This window comes from Colossoma macropomum, unplaced genomic scaffold, assembly GCF_904425465.1.
Source record: "Colossoma macropomum unplaced genomic scaffold, Colossoma_macropomum, whole genome shotgun sequence".
Lineage (NCBI taxonomy): Eukaryota > Metazoa > Chordata > Actinopteri > Characiformes > Serrasalmidae > Colossoma > Colossoma macropomum.
The window spans coordinates 10662827-10680390 of record NW_023494804.1 but is presented as its reverse complement, the minus strand read 5'-3'; the positions used below and the strand labels follow the sequence as shown (position 1 = coordinate 10680390).

Here is a 17564-nt window from a genome sequence, read left to right as displayed (position 1 = left end):
CAAAGATCTGGCAATTAAATGCGTTTAGATTCATACTTGAGACTATGTTTAGTCTGCAGGTGATGGCGTAAATAATTTGGCTTCAAAATCTCATTTAACAAGACTTGCCCTGTCTAGCATTGGAACCTTTTCCCTTTGAAAGACAGACCCTAATTTTACCCATTTATGCATGATGGATAAATTCTGCATGATCGAAAAATTTTACATTGACACGCACTGAAAATATGAACATAACTGGCTAGCATTCCGCCAGACTAATAATGAACTCAAACTGCCAATATGACCGCCTTGATCCCATGTGTCGAACACAAGGCCCGGTGGCCAGATCAGGCCCATAGCATCTTCTGTGTCTATTAATATTAGCCTGTTTCACAACACGCTGCACTACAATCCCCAGCAGGCACTACAACATAATGTGTAATGTAATCTATTGTAATGTGCATAATCTTGTGTACTGTAGCCTATATATATATATATACATATATATATATATATATATATATATATATATATATATTCATATTTTATTTTTGAATATTTCAAGTATTCATCATGTAATATTTCAACGTTCCCTAAGACTGCCTTTATTTTGATGGTGGTGTTTTGGCATATTTTGAATAAACAATGGCCAGCTCAGGTTATTATTTAACAGGCAAATAAAAACAGACATTCTCTGGCCCACGGATTTGTAGAGGTTTTTAATATGGCCCTTTTAGTGGTTGTTTGACACCTGTGACCTAGAAGTAAAGTCCTGGACATCCCTTAAGAGTAAAGGGACCCTTCATAAGAGAGACTAAATTGAAGCTGGTGGGGTCCAGTGTTATTTCCTTAACCAAAAATAAAAAAAAATTCTCACAAAATGAATGCCCTCACAATTGGTGACCATCTTCTTTTCTAAGCTTTCATCGTGCTCAACTGTAGATTCCTCTCCCTGAATAAACTGTAAATTTGCCCAGTTTGCGTTCCTAACATAACTGTACAATCTAGTGCACAGAGCTGCATAACTCCAGTTTAAAACTGGAGAAGCTAAAAGCTCAAGTGCATCTCAAGCTTTAAATATTTTTGACTTTGTCAGCAGCAGCCATGAACACAGATAAATAAATGCTGTTAGCAGCCACGACAAAAGCCAGCTAAAACGCTTCTGTTAGCAAAGAGTTTTCAATTTTACGCTGTTTGAAAACATGCCATGGGTAACGTTTACACCAGGCTATCTCATCATGCAATAGCACATTTTTGAGCAGCAACCAACATATGACCAGGCTTTTATGTAATTGTTCAGTACACTCAATTGCCATGTAGTTATTACGTTATCCAGCAATCCTGCCTGCTAATGTCTAAATCAATTTTTACTACCTAAATAATATATTTTAATAAATTAAATGAGAAAAGGTAGGCTAATAGTATTCATCTATTCATTTACACAGGTGACCTCATAGTTAGACTTTTTATCAGGGGACCCCCAAGACCCCTGCCACACTTCAAACCCTGCTCTTAACTTACTGCAGTTAAATTTGTAACCTAAATGGCAGCAGCTGGACCTCGAGCACAAGTCTTGACAGAGCATGAGCCATTTCTCCTGCGGCTTGTATGCGTTAGTGTTACTCATTTCAGCCTAGCCCTCATCACATGAACTGAAATAGCTCAGATTGTGTGACTAAACCGCTTTTGCCTCTGCTTCTCGCCCGAGAGCGTAAAGCTTTTAAAGCTACACACAGTGAATTTTAAAGCCATTTTGTGTAACTAGACTTTACTGTGTACGAATGTTTATTCTTGAAGGGTTCCTTTCAGGTGCCTCTAGGGCTAGAAAGAAGTTTCTCACCCCTTTATGCGCCATCAGCCGACATTTATTCCATATCTTACAAAAAAAACGATTGTATATAAAAAAAAGCAAATAGAGCTTTAAAACGTGTAGGTCGATGTTATGGACCACTGCCTCTGCATCTAGACTGCTGTTTATGAATCTGAATGGAGTAACCTCACCTTCAACTGTGTGTGTTTTTAGCTTTATAGCAAAGCCAGGGACTGGCACTTTGTTGTTTAAAAAGCATAAGATGTACTTCTAAAGCAAGCTTCAGGCTGGTGTCTGGGTTGCTAAAGGGGGGCGTTTGTTAGGGGTGCTGAAAATGTTATACAGTGTATACACTACATATCCAAATTATCCAGGCACACCCTCTAATAAGTGAACTCAGCTGCTTTAAGGTCACCCATTGCTAACACTGGTAGTCACACAGCTTGTATAATTCCCAAAGAAAAGCCTGAGGTCGCCATGCCCAATGACAAGCATTGGCTAAAGAGGTATAAAGCCCCTGCATTGAGCTGTGGAGCAGTGGAACTGCGTTCTCTAGAGTGATGGAGCTCCATCCAATACCTTTGCGATGCACAGGAGTGATCCAGAACTAATCATTCCACATCAATACCTGAGCTCACTAATGCTCTTGTGGCTGATTACAATCAAATCCTCACAGCAATGTTCCAACATTTAGTGTAAAGTCTTCCCAGAAGAGTAGGGGCTGTTACTGCAGCAAAAGGGGGACAATCACCCTATTATTTCAGCAACACTAAGTATACATGTCCACAAGCTTCTGGACATAGTGTTCAAATGTCCATGCCATGTCTATTTTTTCAAGTTAACTTAAAAGTTTGTAGAATTTTCATCAAACAGTAAATGTCTTGGGAAATAATGATTAGAGGACAATTGATATTAATAATGCAATAAAAGTAATCGATAATGAGGAAAGACAACAGTATATCTCTGGATAATCCACTGATATCAACTGCTGAGTTTTAACAGTGCATAACTGCATCAGCCAAAAATAAAAATGTGATTGGCTAATGCAGACTTTGAAAATATATAAATGAAACATGATAAACATTTTCATGCCCATTTTCCAACCTCTCTCTAGCCCTTGGATGGACATATGCAAATGATCTCTGTTATGATAGGCTGTCCTGCATTAAAAAAAGCAGTCCAGGCTGAAACACTCCTTATAACTTCAGTGTGAATGGGCAGAGCTAAACATCTGTAGTCTGCATAGGTGGATACATGCACATCACCGTTCAAGTCTGCAACCACTCTTTATCAATATGAAACTCACAGTTTTCTTACTCTACAACTTAATAATAATAATAATAATAATAATGGCAGCTCAAAGTGCTTTACAAACGGGTGGTAAAGCTTAACATTAATACAAGAAATTATGAGTACTAATTTAAAATCACATAAGAAAATGACACTACGAGACATAGAAGTGAGAAGTGAGCACTGAGCTTCATGGTCTAATAAAAGGTGGAATTGAGTTCCACAGTTTAGAAGCAGAATAACTGAACAAGGCCTCTCCATGTTTTCTGTATTTTACTGAAGGTTCAGCATCTGCAGATCTAAGATCACGTGCTGGAGCATCAACAGACATACACTTTGTGATGTAGGCAGGTGCTTTACGGTCATTTAGAGCCTTATAGTTTTTACTATGTCGGAATAATAAAACATAAAGACATGATATACAGAGCTGTAGATGATTTCATAATGATAATCATTTTCCAGACTCTCTTTATGCCTCTTTATTCAACAGGTCATTTTTGTTTTGTGATATGTGCTAATGTAAATGCCATGTAAATGATTTCTGTTCTAATTGGCTACCCTGTATTGTGCCCAGCGCGAACAGGCAAGGCTAAATTGTTTTAGGCTAAATAGCTGTATGTATGAAAATGCTTTAGATTCTGTGACATCACAAGAACTAATGCTGAAAAATGGCCTGTTTTTGTGTGTAGTTTCCATATATACTGTATGGACTGGGGAGTCAACAGTACATTTTGAAACATAACAGTGCTAACATACATCAAACTCTTGAAAATTCTGAAAAGAGCTATTAAAATTACCTTATAAAGTCTAATTTATAGTAACTGAATTGACAATGTATGTTATGTTTGAATAAAATGACAGCGTTGGTTTTCATGACATCACAGAAACAACAAATTCAAAACAGTGTTTACATACATCACCTCCACCCTACTAAGTCATAATTAGTTTTTAGATGACTATTTTCCAACCTTTCTTTAGCCCTTCTTTCTTTGCTGCAGCACCTTCAGAGCCCCAACTTCTACAGTTCCTGGAAAGCAAGTGGGTGGGCTAATCTTGCGATCAGATTCCTCTGTTTTTATGGTAATCCTAGTCAGAAAAACTGAAGCCAAATCAGCGCTTCTGCTCTGATACTGCTTTATGAATACTGGCCCTCAGCCCTCAGCCTTCACTGTTCAAATGCTTCATGCATGTTTTGCGTTTGATTCTGTATTCATTATGGGCCAATTTGGTGGGGATGATCGATGGCAGGCTTTGCTGGGAATGACACAGAATCTGCTTTCATGCTGGCTCTCTTATGCCCTCCATGACACACTATACGTGGGGTTGTGCGTAATTTGCTTCCGGGCTCATGCTAACAACACAGGGGAGATCACGCAAAATATTGTGGACTGCGGCCTCCCCCGGCCTCCATTAAATCAGATCTAGCCGGATGTGGAAATCTGCGTAATTTGGTCAACTGCTCTCTGGGTAACAAGAATCGACCTAAAGAGCCAAACAAGGTTACACCGAGTCAAACAATATTGAGGGCCTTGGAGGATCGAAATCTTTATGAGAAAAGTACACTCAGCCTAAAACTGGAGTGGACAGTGAAACTTTTTTTTTTGTTTGTTTGCATTGGCTCTTCAGTTCTGCATTTTGGTGTTTCATTTCAAAGTACTGTAGTCAGTAGGTAGGGCTGTAAAAATGCAACGATGCATCATAATGCACTGATCTGAAAGCGGTGATTCAATGCGATGATTGTGTAATGTTATATTAAGTCAAAGTCGATTATAATATTTTGTAAAGTATATAGTCGTATACGTTGTTGTATGCTGTGCTGGTGCTCCAGTCACATATTTTAATGCACAATCACTGTTTATTTGCTGAATTTATTGTGGAAAAAATATCAAACAGTAAATGTGGCCTATACAAAAGTTATGACACATTTTAGATTTTACTATTTTCCAGTATTTTCCATTTTCAAATATGTTAAACATCAAAAAGTACCAATCAGAATTAGCAATATTTATACGTCAGCTACTTGTGTTCCTCTCCCTCACACAAAGTGACAGATCACCTGCAGAGTCACAGCCAGAACTCCCAGCAAGTGGGTTATTTAAGCTTTTCTAAATTTGCTAATGGTGCTTGTTATGAAGGTTTATTACACCGTGGTTTGTAGCGTAGCTAAATGCTGCTTCCTACTTGTTGCTGGATCCTACTATAAGTGATTAACTTCATTTATAAGAGCACAATGGATAGTGGCCCACCATAAATATAAGAATAAAAGCTAATATGTTAACTACTCCCCCCAACATCAAGGCTCACAGTATTTCCCCGCAATTGTACTTTACAGCCGTGGCGCACAAAAAAAAACATAAGTTTCTCCACAGTGTGCACACATATGACCATGCTGACTCATAACAGGAGCTTGTGTGACCTCACTTTCGGAAGCAGAGTCCAGCAGTTAACTAGCTACCTAGCTAGCTATAGGTTACGTATATAACTTATATATAACGTAAGATATAACATGCAGAGGGTTAAAATACAGAACATGATACGTCCCTGCTAACATGAACGCTTGAGTTCTCAAACATTGGCTGCAAAATGTAATTAGATCTATAAAATGAGCACTACGGCAGCTCGTTCTCCATTCTGCACTTTTAACTCACCATTCAAGAGCAGCCGAGAAGAGCAGAGTGGTCTATATTTCTGTGAGGGAAGCTCTAACATGTAGGGTTGAACCAGGCTGATTGGCGGTGCCGCTCACTGCTGACACTGGTTGTTAGCGTTGCCTGGGAGATTCTACTGTCAAACATTTTGCATACTGACATGCCCACACAGTTAACTAAGACACAGGGGAATAAAGTAATCACTGCAGAATGATCCAGTACATTGGATCAAATAGAATATTGTTTAAAACTATACAGCTACAACTTTTCCTTATTTGCCTTATTTATTAATGCCAAAGTCAAAAAATCAATCTGGTATAAATCTTATTTTGCGATCCCTCCTCAATAGTGATCATAAAAAGAGGTCATTCTCTAAACTCTAACTGCCCATCCTTTGTGTTCTATCGGCTAAAAAACTGGCCCATAAAAGTTTCATGTTGGTGTGTCGCACTTCGATGATCATAGTTTGTAGACACTCCCTAATCAGCTTTCAGCGGTTTCAGCAGTTCATAGAGATCAACGTGTACTACGCACTTAGAAAGGCTTGAACACATGAATGTTTTGCACTCATTGTTTGAAACTATACAAGTAAGAAAGCAACCATAAATGCAGAAATGAAAGTTTGCTGCTCACAAGACTTTGCTTTCTGTCCATGTTTCAGACTGTTAGTTTAACTCTGTCAGGTTGTCAGAGATTTGATTGTAATCAGTCAAACTGTAGAATTTTATGGAGCAATAAACAAAAATAAAGAGCTGAGTTCCAGATCAGTCTGCTGCTGCAGAATCTGGCGGGTCTGACATTAAAATAAAAATAGTACTAAAATTTCTATATACACCCAAAAAAAAGTTACAAAACTGTCACTGGGGCAGTCCCCCTCTTGTCACTTGGGGTGGTAACCTTAAGGATACATCTCAGTACCTTTAGTCAGGGAACATAACTGAACCACAATCCACTGAAATTATGTTTTCTAAGTTGTATTGACTCCACACACCCCGTCTCGTCTCCAGGCTTTTATTTTACTGTTCTGTTCTATAACACTCGGTTACTTTTCACCTGAAAAGACTTATGTAATGTACACAGTTGGACTTTAAAACCACTGTTGTAACTTTGAAGGGCACATTTACATTGTTTGTGAGGAGGGTTTGATGAATGAAAAATGTACCTGCACAGAACCTTTATTTCTAACAGAGAAGATTGGCTGGAAAACTGCTGCTGTGAGGGAGGGTTCTTCAGAATTTTCTCCTTGCTTTTGAATGTAATCCTGTCGGTAATCACCCTGTTTTTGTAATGTACCAGTAATGTACGCCGTTACATGTATTCCTTTACTGCCCAACCCTGATTGACACAGGCTTTAAAAGACAAAATTCTTGTTTGTCTGTAATCTTTCATCGAAATGTAACCACTTTTGCCCGCATCTTTTGAGTGCTGATTACATCACCACCCACCCAGGCACATCCAGAGGAGGCTTATGCCCCCACCCTTTTGCCCTTAATCTGTGCAAGGCCTCTGCTCTGGTTCAAGATGTGTTTTATGTGAGGGAGTACATCTTGTGCGTTGGCTTGGGTTCCATGAGTTTATTCACTCTAAGACGCCCCCTCTGGTAAAAGACCAACCGCAGAGCGATTTTGTCTCAGTAACTCCAGCCTATCACAGATGCATGCATCACCACAGCGATGGAAATCCCACCAATAAAGCACTGATAAGCTCCTTAAGAAAATGTCTCATTCCAAAATGTGGTTACTGTGAACAACAACCAAACAATAGTGTTGACAGTAGGGAGCGCTGATAACTTTCCAAACCAAGATTTTTTCAAAACTGTCAGACACCTCCATCTTGAAAATGGGAGATGGTCACCTTCATATCAGCCTGTAACTGCATTGTTTTAGGCTGCCTATAATGCTACACTAGAAGACTTTTAAAAGACTTTTAAAGTCCCTCTCACATCTAAACACAATGTTTCATAAAAGAGTTTTTAGTTACAGTCTCTGATTCGGCAAAGACTGGAGATCTTGCAGGGTGTAACAGCCAGTAAATGTGCACTGTTCCTTTAAGAGGTGCTCAAACAGTGTGCACAGAAGCACAGCGCTGTTGTGCAGTAGAGAGAGGGTTTGTGCTTTGTACAAAGACAAGTGGACCTTACCTTTTCTTTTATTTATGTAAGTAATGCGACAAGGGGCTTTGGACTGGTTTCATTTCATATATGAACAGACAGGTGAACCCGTGAGACCTGGCTTCATGGTCAGGTAACTAATAAACAGACTAGTTGGAATACAACAAGGTCACTGGTTGCCATCTACTCATTGTGCTTCATGTATCATCTAATTTCTAATCACCAAAGCCCTCTGCTGCTGGACTGGAGTGAAAGTTGAAGCAAGATGACTCCAAGCGTTACAAGGGTCACTTTTTGCACAAACAAAGATGAAAAATGTATATTAAACAAAGTTGATCAAATCATAATTGGACTGAATCGCTATGAAGTCAGAGATTTACACCCCAGTAGCCCCCCATATCAGATTAGCCATTTAGAAACTACAGCGCATTTTTTTCACAGTTATTCAATTTTAAGGCTCCACACAGAACAGCAACAACAGCTGTGATGTAATTCAGGTTCATAAAAAGGACCAAAAGAGGCTACAATGAATGGCAGAGGAATCCTTTCAGTCCTGAAGAAACATCCCTGAATGGTGGTCTAACAGGTCAGGAATGGCCCTTGAAAGTAGAGGTACAGATGTGTCAAACACTGCTACATGTCTAAAACTACACTTGCAGAGTGTCAGAGGACAGTAAAAAACTGCTACCAGTACATTCCAACTGCAGTTTGCTAGAAAGTACGAAAATAAGTCAAGAACTTGGTCTTACTGATAGATGGAACAAATGAACCTGTTCCACAATGAAGACGTGCAAAAAAGGAAAAATAGACCATAGAATAGAGAATAGACCAGTCTGAAATGACTTCATTTGTGATGGTGTGTGTGCAGTAGCATTATGGCTGCCACTCAGAGGGATCACTAATCCTCAGTCATAATGTGACTGCTGGTGGTAGGTGCATGCTGACGTCTACAGAAACTCAACCTAACACCTCCAAATGCCTTCATCTAAAACACTATGAATGAAGGAGTTCTGGAAACAAATTGGAAAGACCTGATTTAAACCCATTACACATCTCACATGCTGGAGATGAGAGTGCAGGGGAAGTGGGGGAGAGGAGATTGGGGGAGACACCTAAAGCATAAATAAGCCCAGATTTTTATCGTTCTGAAAGCCCGTATTCTTGTAGAGACCTTTTGGTCATTTTATAAACAGTTTCTACATTTGTATCTGTGTCAAGTCCTGATATTTACAAATAAAGTGAACAAAATCATTACACAAGCAGGACCTCAGAATTTAATGAGTTTAAGGCCAGTAACCTCATCTCGCTCAAGACTTTGGCCTTAGTTTCAGAGGCTTATATAATGTGCTGTTGTTTCTATTTTTAAACATGAACATTAGTCTGACCCATTTCTCTCCATTCCAGACAGCAACAATAATGCTAAATTACAATATTTTTCTTCTTTGAAGTAAACAGACCCCAGCAATACAGCATCCTTAAAATATCTTATTGGTCTTGTGCTCGCTTGACTGAACCAACAAGCCCAGGAAGCATTTGCGTGTTTTTTTTTATTTTATTTCCCAGGCATTTCGTGTTGCCGATATAGGCCTAAAATGCACATAATAATACATAATGATCAATTACAGGCGCATTCCATCTGCATTTCTCGACGCCAGTGCTCAGGAATGTTCCCCCCCATCATGTACAGACAAATAGGATAGAAGCAGGGCCTTGAAAGCACTGTACTTTCAACAGTCACAGCTTTTTTTTTTATTGAGCGCTCTTTAATAGCTGAACCCAGACAGGCGGTCTGCAGCGTTTAATGGTCTTACTCACCATGCACTTTCCCAATAATGACAGCTTTGATGGCGTTGAAATCAACGTCTGATGTTAGGTTGAAGTCTTCCCTTGTGTGCTGGTCAATCTGGGAGATGTAAAAAAGACACAGGCTGGTAAACATGGAGGATTGTCAAGTGGAAGAGGACTTCGGCACTTTCATGTTTTAAAATTATCAGGGGGCTGTTCTTCCGTGGCGAGTGTTTTTAATTAAACCCGCTCTTCAAAGTCATTTAAACATGTCGCCGTATAGCGCTGTGCCTCTCCGCACTCTGCAGGGGGAGGCTGGAAAAAAAAAAGTGGGAAGTGCTCAACTCTGGAAAGATTTCCAAGCCTAGCTTACATATTCGAAATGCGATTATCAGCAAGGCTTAGACTAATTGGTGGGGGTTATCTGCTGAAAACCACTCTGGCACAGACTTGTTTCAGCTCCGCAGAGCAGATTGCCTATTGACTGGAGCATTATAGTGACTAAAGGAAGTACAGCTTCTAGCCCCACTTGTTAACCCTAAAGGATCCACTTTGGACACTAAGGGACGAAACAGTCAAATAAACATTTGCTTCAGTCCAGTGTTACAAATGTCTAGTTTGTTACCCAGCATGGTTTACGGATGTAAATGATCCATTAACAAATTTGTGGAATTATTAAGGCTGCTACGTAAGATTAAAATGTACTTTCTTGATGGCTGGTTAGCAATTTGAATGATAATACATATTTACATATTCTCTTACCGTAAGAAACAGCTTGATGAACTACCACATTTTTTTTTTTACCACAATTTTTTTTTTTTTATGTTTTGTAAAGGCTTGTTTGTTTTTTCAGTAATGTCTTTTGGAATCCTTCAAAAGCTAACCATGGTTTGTTACTGTTCAGTTGTTTTAAAACTCATATTACTAAATAATCTATGGATTCATTACTAATATAACTGATTGTTACTGCCTTAATGACTAGCATTCTGTGCTACAGACAGGTGACAAATTAGAGGAAAAGGCAACATGATAGTCTCAGTAAGGTGCTCTCCAACCATGACTTGTCAATATGCCTTGGTATAGATGGACAAGTGGACCCAAACCATGCCAGCAAAATGCTCCCCACATCATAACCAAGCCACCCTCACTGTAGGGGTCAAGTATTCAGGCCTGTACCATTCTCCACATATGCACTCATCCACTTGTGGAGAATATGGTGAAGGATGACTCATGTGATCATATCACTTTTTTCTCTGTAGAACAGTGTGCATGTGGCTTTTTACACCACTGAACTCTCAAATGTGCATTCGCCTATGTAATGTAATGAGCGGTTTATGCACTGCAGCCCTTCTATAATGTCCCTCTCTGTGTAGTTGTGGGTGGACTGTTCTTGCTGACAGAGTCTGATCACATCCTGCATTGACAATCTAGTTGTTTTCCCTTACATATCCCACTAATGCACAACATCACAGTCATTGAATGTGACCACAGTTTCCAACCTTGACGTCTTTACCATAGATCCAAATGTAGGTGCCGCTTTAGTCACTGTTCCTATCATTGGCGTAGGAACCGGGTGAGATGTTTTGGAAAGAGTTGCATTTGTCCCACCCAAAAATGAAACCACGAAGGAGAAAAAAAAAATTTTGAAAGCGAGACACTGAAGGTATTGCCATTTCATGCTATGCTGTGTTGGGTGGCGCTGGGCCGCCTTCTAACCTTTGTTCAGGGTTGTGTTGAGGTGCCTGTTCAAAAATGAAGAACTTTTGCCAAAAAAAAATCATGCTATGTTTGAATATCCTCCAATCACCGGCTTCACTTTGTTGGAGCACCATTAGTAGTAGTGAGGTTAGCTTTCACCAGCTTTGAACTTGTGGCCAGTAACAAGAGCACAACAAATAGCAGCTATGGCTAATTTTAGCTCTGAGAACGGCTTGTGTATAACGACTTGTCATAGTAACATTCTGTGAGGGTTTGGGTTAGTTAATGTTAATATTAACTATGCTTAACTTGTCACACTCTGAAACGTCAAGGTAACGTTAGTCTCTGGCTGCGTCTCAAACTGCATACAGCCACACTAAATAGTATCTAAAAAAACAGTTCACCACCATTAAAAGTGCTTTAAGTAGTGTAGTATGTAAAGTTCCAGAGTGTGTTTGGGATGCAGCTACGGCCTAATGTTAATGTTAGTCTTGTCTCAGTCTTGTAATGCTAGAACTTTCTCAGTGTTAACCTTAATTGCTTGGTCATCTCATTTCAGCATAATGCCGCCAAAAAAGACACATAAAGCCTCACAGAACACAATGTTACTGAGGTTTGCTTTAAGAGTAACCTTAAGACCTATTTGGGCAGGATTAGTTTTTCATATTTAGGTGGGGTAATGCCAGTTTATCTCAGGACATCTGTAATGTTAAAACATTTAATTTTGCCTTTTTTTGTTTATCCTAACCATTTACCTTTCGTAAGTGAATGCAGTTTGTCATTAGCGCTATTAGCTTGGGAATTCACAGCAAACAGTCAACTTCACTGCATAAAATGAAACTTTTTGTCAGTAATTTTTACATGTTCTGCGTTGTACAAATGAGACAGGACAGTAATGTTACATATTGGCCTGACAGCTTCTTGTTTGTATGCCTGTTCCACCTTAAATTGTGCAGCAGTTACATTGTGGCGCTAATAACTGCCACATTTTTTAAAGTACATTGTGAAAATTCAAACAAGAAGCTGACAAACAGGAAACTGACAGTGTCGCCCCTAAATACTCCCACTTGTGCCCTTAGTCCCTATTGAAACTCTACCCAGTTGAGCCGTTTTTGTGACTGAAGCTCCTGTCCTAATAATAAACACTCCTTCACCGTTACTTACATCTTTTCCCTCATGTCATCTTTATCTGAAATCAAGGTCAACTGGGCCTGCTCAGCATTTTCATGTATTGCCACTGTCTGAGGAAAAACAAGTATCTCCAAAATAGTAACTTTACAGGAGAAGACAAAACATTCTTTACTTTCAGTGTAAGTTAATGTAAAGAGATTTTATTCCAATTTAGCAGTATTTGTATTGGTCCAATCATCATGACATTTTCACACAATATAAAGGACATCTGCCGTCCTCAAATGATGCAGAAAAGTAAAAAATTGAAAAAATAGAGATACATGTTTTTCTTTGGACAGCGACGATATGCCACAGAGCACGGCAGGATGCTAATTGCTTATTTGCATTATGCAGTACACCTGTCTGGAAGCATCTCGTTATGTTCCTCCACTCGTTTATTCAGATTTTTCCTTTAATTTGTCACCATTAGTACTAGCACAGCTGCTGGGCAGTAGACAGCAGACTGTGGTCCTCAACAGCCTTTTAGTTTGAACTGTGATTCAGCACAATCTTCCCAATGTAATAATGATGAGCGCTGCTGTTGCAGCGAGAACATTCAAGGTGGCACCTCCTTTACAACATAATGACCATTCTGCTACGTAGCCTTGACTGGATATGTGAGGACTTTTGTGACCGTTTGCATCTACCGGAAAAGCTCTTTTGTCTTTGGACTTCAAGAAAAAGATCAGTTAAAAAAACTTTTGACTTTGCCAGCTGTCAACACATGGCCTTGATATCTCAGTGAAGTGTGTGATGTGTCCATCTCACCTGAATGCTGAGGCTCTCCGAGACTCTCCTGACGGACACTCGATGCAGTTGCCCGTTGGCCAGGTTCCTCACACTCGATCGGAACACCTCCGCGTCTCTGTTGTTCTGCAATTTGTACTTGACATCCAGTTGCCCTTTAAAAAGCACAGAACATCCCTGTTTCACATCAAAGGCAGACACTGGTGTCCGCGCGGTGGCAAAGTTGCGGTGAGTGTGCCGTAATTCAGATGTTTACACCAGGACGGCGACATCACCATGCAATAACAGTAACTCGTATTTATGGGACAACAAAGCTCTCTTTTAAGAGGATTAATATTTAATCCCCTATCAATATCACACACTAAAACAAATTAATTTTCATAATTTTGGAGAATTAGCAGCCCGTGTCCCTTTTATTAATGCACCGAAACAAGAAAGAATACTGTATAGCAAATCCAATAGTTAAAAGAAAAAAACATCCCGGAGCTGAGTTTTATATTCCTCAGCGATAATAATGTCTCAAATATTAGTCAACACTAAAGTAAAACCTCAAAACTAGGGCTTTAGCTCAGTCAATTGAATAATCCATCACCATCGGCTAAATTTCAGTCTGTTTGAGAAGGGGAGATCTGAGCGGCTTTGGAGAAGTTTTCTGAAAATGAGCCTTCCATAAAAATAGCCTAAAGCAAACTCTCTCACATCTGTTGAGTGGGTCAACACTCTAGAGGACCCACACCACTGGACACGTCTAATATGGGTAGGAGTTATCAGCTGTCAGGAAAGAACTCTAGGGCTCTACAAACTGTCAAATGAACCTCTGGAACTTTTCTTTAATTGGGCTAACGGACATTAGTACCATGCGCCGTCCATGGCTCTGTTGCCATGGTAATGTTAATTCATTGAGTCATCTACATTGACTTTGTTGAGACCAGTGAGCTTCTGATGTCTGCGTTACTGGAAGTGCAGCTAGTTGAACTCAGATTTGAATAAATCTGAGTTATTATTGCTCCACAGATCATCTAAAGCTCTGGATGTTTAATGATCAAGCTAACTAACCCAAAAGGTCCCTGCCTTAATAAAGGCTCGCTGCTTTAATGGCAACTTCTCCATCACTAAACTGATGGATCTGAGTTATCAGCTGGAAGTGCACCACCAGGGGCACAGAACGCAAACTATGGCTCTTCTCCCTCTCCCTTTCACAAGCATCGACAAAGCACAAAGTAATTTACTCGCCAAGAATTGAGGAGCGGGCCGTGGTTGACAAGCCCTGTGCCTTTAGAGACTCGGAGGCTTCTCGCTAATCCAAATGAATGTGCTTAAGCTGCAGTGAGTGAAATGAGGGGGGGGAGATTAGCGAGGTTTCAGACCATTTCTGTTCAGGAGGATGGCGAGGTACTCTCTGTAGTAGGAGCTGACGTAGAGAAGCAGTGATGGTGCCTGGCTGGTGCGGAAACTGAGCGAGATGTTCTCCCCTTTCAGCGTCAGATCCGAGTAGATGGAGGACGACTGTGCGCTGGCGTTCCTGTTCAGCTCGTACGGCTCCTTGAATGTGTAGGCAACCGAGGTGCCTGGTCTGAAGTGCGCAGAGACCTCTGGTGGGAAAAAGTAGGTCTAAGTTATGCAAGGGTAGGTTTTTGGTTATAAAAGACATCTTTTAAGGCAGAGGTTTCTAAGCTTCCCAACCCTAGTCCTGGAATACACCCGACCTTTGGGGGTCTCTGCGCTAATTTCTCTGCACCTAATCCGACTAACTAGCTAGCTATCAAGAACATCTTGAGTTGAAGTGGGTGTGTCAGAGCAGGGAAAACATTAAGTGCGCTCCATTTACCTGGGCTGGCTTGCTGCTTTTTACATAGTGGCAAGAGCAGGGAAACCCAAGTGTCTGCGGCACGCTAGTGGCTCTTAGGTAAACTGTTGTGTAGTCTAATATTCTAATTATTGTTGTATAATTACAACAAGCATGTCGCTAAAAACCGCTGTAGATGTGCTTACTGAGGATGAATTGTCACAACTCTGAACTGAGAATTTCAAGTTTACCTTTCTTTGGCTGGGTTTGACATGATTTACCATGTGTACCATTTATTATGACGTAACTACGCCAACTGAGCCGAACCTTTCTGGCAGCAAAAGCGACATATACCGGATCATCTTCCTCTTATTAGAGTGGAAACGCGCTCAATGGCACAACTGGCATATGTGCTGAGTGTATACTGGAGTGCACCCACAAAAATATACAGAGCAGAGGCACCAGTGTCCTGTTTTAATACTGTTTTTTAGCATGACCTCACCAGATTTGGCTTGCTACTTGGTAGTCCGTCACACCTATGTAAACAAGTGGCCACTCACAGTACAAGTGGAGGACTGGAAAGCAAGGAGCAGATTTTACAGCTCTGCTCAGCTAGCCTTAGTGAGCTAATCAGTTAAAGAAGTGACTTTTTATTTTTAACATAAACATAATTCTTGTGACTAATTGATCTGTCAGGTTATAAGCTTTGGTTTAAAACTGCGGGACACCCTACTAACTGGCTAACTAGCAAGCTGGCTAGCTAGCAGAGTAAAGTAATGAAGTTGTATCAGCAGTCATGTATAACAAATGGGGTAGTTTGCAACCTGAGTCTGGCTTTACACAGTGAAACTTTCAACTTCACTTGATTGAAACTTACATGAAACTAAACTGCGCTTCAGTTACACAGTGTAAAGCTCCCTGCAACTCACTTGAAATCCCAGTTGCAAGTGTCTCAAGTTTTATGGTAAATATTATGAAACCAATTAAATGTTGATAACGCGTCACAAGAGCATGTTGAATTCACCGGATGAAAGGACAAGGAAACAAAACAGAACATGGTGTACTAGACAGTTGAAAAGGAGATCCTCCTGATCGACTTTATGTAAAGTTGGTAGAAAGTGAGTTTCTAATGTTTCTGTAATGCTAATAGCTGTCTAAGTGGCTGATTCTACCAGTATTCATTCTTTAGCTATGCTGAACACAGTTATACATTTCTTTTCCTTCTGATGATCAAGACTCTGTAGACAGGATTACCAGCTGTGTGTCAGATATTTCTGAGTGGATGTCACAACGTTTTCTACAACTCAATCACATAAAAACTGAAATACTGATCTTTGGTACAAAAACTGATTTTTGCTTTATATACCAAACCTGCAGTACGAAACCTAGGTGTGATCTTAGACTCTGAGCTCTGTTTTATCCTGGATGTAAACGCAGTCACTAAAGTAGCTTTCAGTCATTTGAGAAACATTCCTGTCTCAGAGAGATGCAGGAATTTAAAAACGTATCTCTTTAACTTAGCGTTTAATTAAAACCCTACGTATTTTGGTATTTATCTTTTTATTTTGATGTCATTTGTATGTGATTTTAAATAATACTCATCTTTTCTGTTACTATTAAGCCATCTGTCTGTAAAGCACTTTGAGCTGCCACAGTGCTGCATAAATAAAATTATTGTTATTATTATTCTTTATTACCCTGCTGTTATGGTAGATTATTCATTTTCTCCTTTTTTGCTGCCCCCTAATTTTACATAGAGCAGAGATTCCTTTGGGATCCAAAAGATGAACCTTATTACAGAGGAGGAGACTGAGATGCACTCCTCAATAAACCCGCAGTGCTTACAGAAATAAGTCAGGTACAACCATAATAGTTACTTAATTACACTTTCAAAGGCTTAACATACACATAAACTAAAAAGTCAAATCTATTGTAAAGAACTCTAGATAGAGAGGAAAAAGGTAAGAGATGGCAGAGACAGTGACCCAGGAAGTGAAATGTTATGGTTCTGAAATCTCAAGCATTTTCATATAGTTCACAGCTGTGGCTGTGATTGCTTTCAGATGTGAAAAGGGAAGTGCATTAAGTTGCAATGATTTCTGGGAATGTTCACTTATGTTCACTTACTCCCTAACCCTTCAGAGGTGTCCTCTAATAAACTTTACTCGAGTCAATATGTAATGAAACGGCGCTTAAGATGGCGTTGGGGAAATGGCGAGGCGAAGTGGACGAGGGCTTGTCAAAACTGGTATTGAAACAGGCAGCCAGAGTAGTATTGAGAACCACTGGTTCAAGGGATGCATTCAAACATGCTAACATGGCTAAAATGAATGAAAGCAAAGTGAGGACTGTTTAGCATGCTAACGAGCCCCTGAATGACTTCTGTTCATTCAAGGGATGCATGCAAAAAAGCTAACATGGCTAAGAATGAATGAAAGCCATATGAGGACTGGTTAGCATGCTAATTAGCGCTTCAGTTGCTGTCTTTTTTTCATACCCAGTCTAGTATTCTTGGGTGAGGTGCTATTTTAAATAGGCCCC

General features: G+C 39.9%; 1 protein-coding gene across 1 annotated transcript in view; it reads right to left on the bottom strand.

Annotated features, from left to right (window-relative positions):
* cntnap3 (contactin associated protein family member 3) overlaps positions 1 to 17564 on the bottom strand; it is a 188696-nt gene that overhangs the window by 11830 nt on the left and 159302 nt on the right. Inside the window, exons 19-21 of the mRNA XM_036595152.1 lie at positions 14605 to 14829; positions 13259 to 13392; positions 9653 to 9740 (exon numbers count right to left, since the gene is read on the bottom strand). Of these exons, the coding sequence (XP_036451045.1) occupies positions 9653 to 9740; positions 13259 to 13392; positions 14605 to 14829 (447 nt within the window). The remainder of the gene's footprint in view (positions 1 to 9652; positions 9741 to 13258; positions 13393 to 14604; positions 14830 to 17564) is intronic.